The 7,988-nt window shown below is 38.1% G+C and overlaps 1 protein-coding gene across 1 annotated transcript; it reads right to left on the bottom strand.

Annotated features, from left to right (window-relative positions):
* Positions 1–5,313: 5,313 nt before the first annotated feature.
* On the bottom strand, positions 5,314–7,586 carry LOC122087744 (pentatricopeptide repeat-containing protein At1g08070, chloroplastic-like). Its single transcript, XM_042656984.1, has one exon. The coding sequence runs from the start codon at positions 7,129–7,131 to the stop codon at positions 5,575–5,577; it is 1,557 nt and encodes a 518-aa protein (XP_042512918.1). The 5' UTR covers positions 7,132–7,586; the 3' UTR covers positions 5,314–5,574.
* Positions 7,587–7,988: the final 402 nt, after the last annotated feature.

The raw sequence follows: 7,988 nt of genomic DNA, 5'->3' as shown, positions 1-7,988 counted from the left end.
GGGATTCACCAATGGTGATGTGATGCTATGATTTTAATTGTGTTTATTAATAACTGGCACATGCACTTTCATATATTTTTTAAAACTATTTTTCCTTCTTTGGTTTTTGATCATCAATTCGATATCTGTCAATACCTAAAATCCTAATGATTACTCGTTCAAAATACTATATTATTCAATCCAATTAGAAGATTAGATAGCATGGATGAAGATATTCTCTCTTCACCATTGGTAAAGAGAAACTGAGTCCTCTCAATAACCTCAAGTCAATCTTTGGTTGAAGTAGTTTAAACTTATAATAATAAACTCTAGGCTTCCAAGGCAAGAGATATCGTTGCCTAATCGTGTGCCCCTTGTAGCAATACAGGTCAATGAGAATGCAAACACGGAAATCAATATGGATGGATTTTTTTTATTTCAAGGATTGAAAAACCTAGAGAAGGGTATGAATGCAAATATAAAGAATTAGGTTTATAGATTGATATATAAATAATAAAATGTGTTAAAGTAACCTAATAGATTGATATATAAATAATAAAATGTGTTAAAGTCTCAAATGGCGTTTTTTGACTGGTGGATTTAAGTCCCATTTTGAAAGTTTGAAAAGAATGTTAGGTAAGTCAGTTAGGGCCTTGGGAACATTCTACGGGTTTGAATTATGAGCTTTCTCAATATTAGGGTTACAAGTGTCAAGCACCAGAGAGGAGGCAGTGGGGGAAAGATAAAGATGCATTTCCCATTGAAGATAAGGGTGGTTTCCTTTGTCTCTTTGTAGTATTCTCTTTCATATTTATCATTCTTTCTATTTCTTTTTCCTTTTTTATTTTAACCCAATAGGGAATGGAATATGAGAAACCCATGGAATTAGGGGTCAAAACTGGGGTTTTGTTATGGCACAATAGAGCCACCAATCCGGACCAGTCCCACCAGATTCACAACCTTGTGACCAATACCATCACACCCCCTGAATTTAGCTCACAGAATTCACGTTTACTCAGGTTGCGTAGAGATAGTAGTGGAGAAGGGGGACACAGGTAATTAACTTATAAGAAAAGAAACCGCCTTTTTGTCCACGTTTCTCTCTCTCCTTAGAGTGGGGCCCACGTGACTTTAGACACCCGGTCAGCTTCTAGGTAGGATGTGGACCCCATTAATACATTCTTAGGTCCCACCTAGCTACCGCTCCCACATAATTAATTAATCAGATCTTTCCCCACCCCTCGATCTTAATAACCAGGAAGAAACTCGAAGTTACTAAAGTATTTTATTTATGGAAGGGGAGTCGGTGCTTCGGTGGGTGGTTTTTTCATCAGCGCTGGTCAATGAAAGTGCATATAAGGGCATCTAATAGGGATAGAATTTTTTATTTCAGGGTGAGATGGTGATTTTACTTTTCCTGTATTTGGATTTTAGAGGCAAGCTGAGAGAGAGAGGTTTGGAACCACTCCCCACATAGGGACCGCTGGGGACAAATATGGACCTTCCATTGGGTGTGGGACCCATCTTTGGCATGCTGGACCCACACCCCATGGAGGGTTTAGATCTGTCCCCTTCAACATTGGGAGTTGATCCAAACTGGGGGAGGAGGGTTGCATAAAGTAATTATAATTGAATTTGGATAGGAGATGGTAATGGTTTTGATCCGATTCCTCTCTATTGAGCACAGGGATCAAAGAGTGATCTTAGGGTTGGGAGAACCCAGTCATGATTCATGCATCCCTAGGTCACCCCAACCCTAGCATCACTCTCTAGTCCTTAGGCTTTATGGAGAGGAATCAGAACTTGACTGTTGCCTCGGTTGCAACCAAGTACCTACAACCCGTGGCATTAGTCATGGGAATAGAATCTCTGGGGTACAGCGAAATTTTTCTCTTAATAATGAATTTAAGCTCTTAATTAAATAGACAAGACAAATGGCACGATCAAGACCAGAAGCTTTCGTAATCGAGTCCGTGATTATTGAGTATCAAGAGTTTCGTGGTTGCATTGATTTGTTTAACCTTTTTAAATAATTAGATTAGAGTGTGTGGCGGGTGGTTTGAATTTTGAAATTTTGGTTAAGTTGGTTGTTGAATGGTGTGGGACTTGGAAGCTGGTGGTAGTCATCTCTGACTCTACTCGTTTTAGACTTTAGTTGGTTGATAACAAAATTTGTACGGAATATAGTATTGCTACCTGTGTGGTGGGCTGTATTATGTAGGTCATCTACTTGTTTGAATTTTTGGGGCTCCCATCAGTCAACTAACCAATGGTTTTCTATTTTCATAAGGCTTTTTTTTTTTTTTTTTCAATTCCAAAAATGTCAAAACATGATCCCGGATGAAATTTTCGTCCTTATCAAAATTACAAAAGAGAAAGAAATCAATCTCCTTTCGTTTTTATTAGAATAAATTTTTTTAATATAAAATTTTAATAATTTTTATATTAAAATTAAGTATCCACCTTACGTAAATGAAGATTCACGAGATTGTACTTAGCAGAGCATAGACTTTTTCTTTACATGGGTGAAGGAAGAATATCTTCACTCATGGATTCTAGGGTTTAGATTAGACTTTTAGACTATATAACATTTTGATCTTAGTCAAGAGGGTTTAGGACTTGGGAGTACAACGTTGAAATCACAATAGTGCGAAAAGAGATTTCCTTAATGAAGAAAACTTATTTTTACAAAGTTTTCCTTTATTCATGGGATACCAAAGGCAGTTTTGGACTTCATATGAGAGGATGAGGTTTGTACTCTAATGAATGAAAATATATCATATTGGGAATTAGATACTTGTTTTACCCCATCCTTCAAAAACAAGAGCAAAACAGTAGATCATTTAGTCCTAGTAGTCAGGGTTATGAAAGATCTTATTACCCTAATGTCTAACCATTTGGAATATTCCCTAAGAAATGTGGTTGATTTACATTTTTTTTTTTGGTTATGTTGATTTGAAGATTTTGATCAAGTATTCACAAAATGAGAATAGTTGAGAGTATCAATCTAGACAGTTATAGCTAATTGGGATGATTCCTAATCGATTTCGATTCAAGGGGCCAATCACAGAACCATCATATTTATAAATAGTTCCAAAACTAAGGTTTAATCTCGTTTAAAAATGTGATAGTCTGGTTTTAGATCCTTAAATGGATCCTTAACGGCGCTAGGTACTCAAATAAATCAAATAAATCCAAAATTCCTAAGCATTGCAAATAATCTCCCAAATATATATATATATATATATAATTGGATGTATATATTCTTTAAGCATACAAATAATTTAACATCAACCATTGTTTTAAATCAGACCTGAAGTTGCCTTATTGCCATCACTAAATGAAATTTATCTATACCTAATATGTATACACAAAACAGCATGAACATTGAGAAAAGATTAAAATCTGCAATAGATAAGCATTATTATCTATATATTTTTTGGCAGCAGGTACCAAGTGTGTAGCATGTTGATTGTGGAAGCCTCTCTTAATCATTCACCCAGTTTTGCCATGTAGACCATGATTTTAAGTATTGGGATGAGATCAGCCATATCAATGTTGGCTATGATGCAAATCGAAGGGGAAAAAAAAAGTACTGATATTTTTGAGGGGCAAAACGGTTCAATCTGAGCCTATATAACCAATCTATATCAATCTATATGACGATCGATCCCTTTTTCTTGAGAAAAATTAAATAATTATCTGTTTTTGGGTTTTCCTTTACAAGATTACCCAATTAAAGTTTCAATTAACAAAAATACTAAAAATCAGGTTTGAGTTTACAAAATTATCCAAAATAATGATTTTCCTTCATCATCCACATACAATTAGGTATTTTTGCTAACTGAAACTTTGGTGGGTAATTTGTAAATCTAAACCTGATTTTAGGCATTTTGTTAATTGAAAAATTGAGCGGGTAGTTTTGTAAACCTAAATTTAATTTTGGGCATTTTTGTTAACTAAAATTTTGGATAGATAATTTTGTAAAAGGAAATCCAAAAACGGGTAATCATGTAATTTTTCCTTTTTTTTCTTCTAATAGATAATTAAAACCCTTATCTTATCTTCTCACCTCTTACCTTCCATTAGATTTGAACCTTGATATCTATGCAAAGGCGTTGGACCTAACATCCACAAATCTACCATGTGGTAACTAATAGGATCATATAAGAAACTCTTTCACACAAAATTTTATGAGAAAAAGATTACACCAGAGTCCTTATGTAGATTCCTTTATACTCTTCTCACATAATAAACAATGGAGCCCACATTGACTCCCTCTCTCTTGTATTTGACAATATGTGTCTCCATATGGGCGATATCGTTTTCAACCCATTATTGTTGTGTGCAGATTTCTTCTTACATTGTCCTGGTAGGAAACCCTTACCCAAATTTTATTTTAAAATCCAAAATCCAAAATATTTGTTTCCAAAATTACGGATGACTTGTATGCTTGCTTAAGTTTTGGATTATGTTATTCTATATCATAAGAGTTATTTTTCATTAACTTACCCATCTCTGAAGTGTTAATAATATTTTTTTGGTATCGTAGTTTTGCCTCTTTAGTTTAACACTTTTTTTTTTTTTTTTTGTAAAAATAAAATACTTTTTCAAATCGCATGTGTGTTTAGAAAAACGTGTGGAACACTAGCAAATCTTGACAAATAACCTAATGATAAATCAATTTTAAATAATTTTGAAACACTCCGTCACTTCCTTTGAACTATTGAGAATAAGATAAAAGACAAGCAGAAAGAGAAAACATATCCTAATGTGGGTGAGTTCCCTCTTATGCCAAAGTATAAATTATGGGGATTGGAGTGGTTTCCATATGAATCTTACAAATGAATTTTTTTTTTTAGGGGGGTGTTTTAATTTAAGACAAACCCTTGGTCTATACTAGGGGTGTCAATTCCAAGCCTGCACTGATAGGTCTGACCTAACCCAATATGTTTATGGCCTGACCTTGATCGGCCCGATTAATAAACAGGTTGAGCTTATAAATAAGTAATACACGGTGCAAGGAATAAGTCCGATGGGCCTCCCGCCTGACCCGACCAGTTTACAAGCCCAACTCAGACCGACACGTTTAGTCTAACCTTTTATATAGGTTTTTTTTTTTATTATTATTATTTTTGGGATAGAATATATATATATATATATATATTGATATTTTTATCAATTATTAACTGTAATCAATTGTAATACCTTTTCAAAATTGTTGATAATTTAACAAAATAAATTAAAGTATCTTAAAGCTAAGAAAAAGAAAGATTGATTAAGGCCCGTTAAAGGATTTATCGATATATTATCTCATTTAAGGCCCGATTATAGCTCAATTAGGAGAAGCTTGAATAAAGTTTGAAATCCGACCGAGCCCAACACAAAACCAATCAAGATCGACTCATTTCTTAAATAGGTAGGTCATGGTCCAAGGACATAGGCCTGCTAGGCCTGGCTAGGTCCAACCTAGACCGGCCCAACCGATTGACACCCCTAGTTTGTACCGGTCCATCGATAGAGATCAACCACGACATGATATTGGCTTCTGATGATACAGACGCAAATCGGATCCGACCGATTCTTCAAATCATTCTATGAAGGAATCGGTTCATCAATTTCGACCCAACTACATCCAGGCGTCTTCCTCACCCCCATGCGTCTCATCACCTCTCGCACCCTGTGGAACTCCTCCCATCTACTTGCGCTAGCATAAGTATTTGACAGAAGAGCCAAACTCCCTCCACTTGCTCTCCTTTCTCCAACCAAGCATCGAGCGAATCGCTCATCCACCTTGTCATCTCCATGAATCTTGCACGCATTAAGCAATGCCACACAGACCACACCATCAGGTTTCATGGGCATATCTCTAATGAAACTCTCAGCTTCATCCAGCAATCCAGCACGACCATATAGATCTACCATGCACGCATAGTGTTCGATCTCGGGCCTGATCCAGTAAACATCTCTCATTGCGGAGAAGAAGGCTCGTCCTTGATTCACTAGCCTTGAGTGGCTACAAGCAGATAACAAACCCAGGAAGGTTACCCCGTCCGGGGCAACACCGTTGCACAGCATTAGAGAGAACATCTGCAATGCTTCCATGCCGTAGCCATTCATGGCCATTCCACCTATGATGGTGCTCCATGCGACCAAGTCTTTGCATGGCAAGTGATTGAATACTCTAAGGGCCATGCCCAAGTTGCCACACTTGGCATACATGTTCACCAGAGAGTTCCCCACATGATGACCATCAAGAGTGACACCATGGATGGATTGGATTTTATCAATGTAAGTGTGTACCCTTTGACCCAAACTCAAGAACCCAAGTGAAGCACAAGCGGACAAGACGCTTACTATAGTGGCTTCATTGGGCTTTACTTCACCTTCATTTGCCATCTTTCTGAAAACGGTAATGGCCTCCTGGCAAAACCCATTTTGGGCATAGCCACACACTATGGTAGTCCAGGACACCACATCTCTGTTACGCATTGTTTCAAACAGGAGCTGCGCAGAACTCAAAGACCCACATTTAACATATAGCTCCAATATTGCGTTATCCACGATAACATTATCACCATTCAGGTTCCTGAAACAGTAAGCATGGATTTCTTTCCCTTTGTCAAGGGCTCTCAACCTAGCACAAGCTGATAGAAGACAGACAAGGGTCATGGAATTAGGCTTTACATCCATTGAAACGAGGACCAACAGAGCTTCTTCTTCGAATCCATTCTTTGCGAGCCCTGATATCATCGAAGTCCATGACACGACATCTGGTTTAGAGATTGTGTCGAATACCTTGCGAGCACCGATAATGTCGCTGAAATCAACATACAGATTGAGTAATGTGTTTTGGATGAAAATGTCGGAGTGATGACCGGATGTAATGATGCGAGAATGGATCTCATGGCCCTTGGGAATGGCGTGCAATAGTGAACAGGCCTTGAGGGCGTAGGTGTATGTGAAATGGTCGTGTGAGGTTGGTTCATGTAGCATCTGATTGTACAGGAGAAGGGCATCGTGTGGGGAGTTGGCTTGTGCTAGTGATCTCAGCAAGGAATTTAAGAGGTTGGGCTTAGAGGATTTGATGATGTGGGCACGAATTTGGTTTAGCTGTTTCAGAGACAGAAAGGTAAAAGGTTTTTCAAGCATGCTAGTAGTGGTGGGTTGCGGTTTGCCACTGGGAGGTTCTATGTGTTAGCAATTCCATTCGTCCACTGAAAAGGGAAACCGCAATCCCAAGTCCTGGTTTTAGCAGTGGGAACTGGGGAGCTCTGAAACCATTAATCTTTCACTATAATCCGTGACTCAAGGTTACGACTTACAACTGACGATTTGTTAGAGCAGCAAGCCACGGAAGAGGTAAGCACAAGGCAGTGAAGAGAGTGGAGAGTGGACACTGAGAAGAGAGAAATGAGAAATGAGACACACCTGCTCGCTCGTAGTCTGATTGGAGTTGTAAACCAGGGTAGTATATTTGTGACAAGTTGAATACCTTTGTCAGCTCTCTAGCATCAGCTGTAACAAGGACGAAGGTAGTTCTGACTCTATTGGTTTCAAGTTTGAAGACGAATTTTTCGTTTCAATCGGGTTTACCATTAATCAACCCTATGCTTGTCCACACCATCTCTGATTCTGTTCAAGTGGGTTCGTTCATTTTTTTATTGTGTTTGTTCCTTTTTTATTTCTTGCTTGATTGCTCTTTACCTGTTGTTTGGCTATGCTAAGTAATGTTCAGTTCACTTGCTTGCACTCCAGTGGTCTCTCTTTGCCCTATCACACACACACACACACACACACACACACACACACACGCGCACACCCATGCCCACACACCCAGAGAGAGAGAGAGAGAGAGAGAGAACACATACGCTCACACTTTTTAATGTTGGGGATTAACGTTAACTCATTTGGGCAGAATTGCAATTCCGGTATGTGGGTTTAAATGGGGCCTCCCTCTGTTTTGGCTGTTTAAATGTTTGTTTCCTCTTGAGGTGTGTGGAAACCCA

The sequence above is a fragment of the Macadamia integrifolia genome, chromosome 8, assembly GCF_013358625.1.
Source record: "Macadamia integrifolia cultivar HAES 741 chromosome 8, SCU_Mint_v3, whole genome shotgun sequence".
NCBI lineage: Eukaryota > Viridiplantae > Streptophyta > Magnoliopsida > Proteales > Proteaceae > Macadamia > Macadamia integrifolia.
Note: the sequence above shows the minus strand (reverse complement) of the source record. Positions and strands in the feature narration are given on the sequence as shown.

Coding starts and splice junctions, on each gene's coding strand:
- LOC122087744 (XM_042656984.1), bottom strand. CDS start 7,131: ATGCTTGAAAAACCTTTTACCTTTCTGTCTCTGAAACAGCTAAACCAA.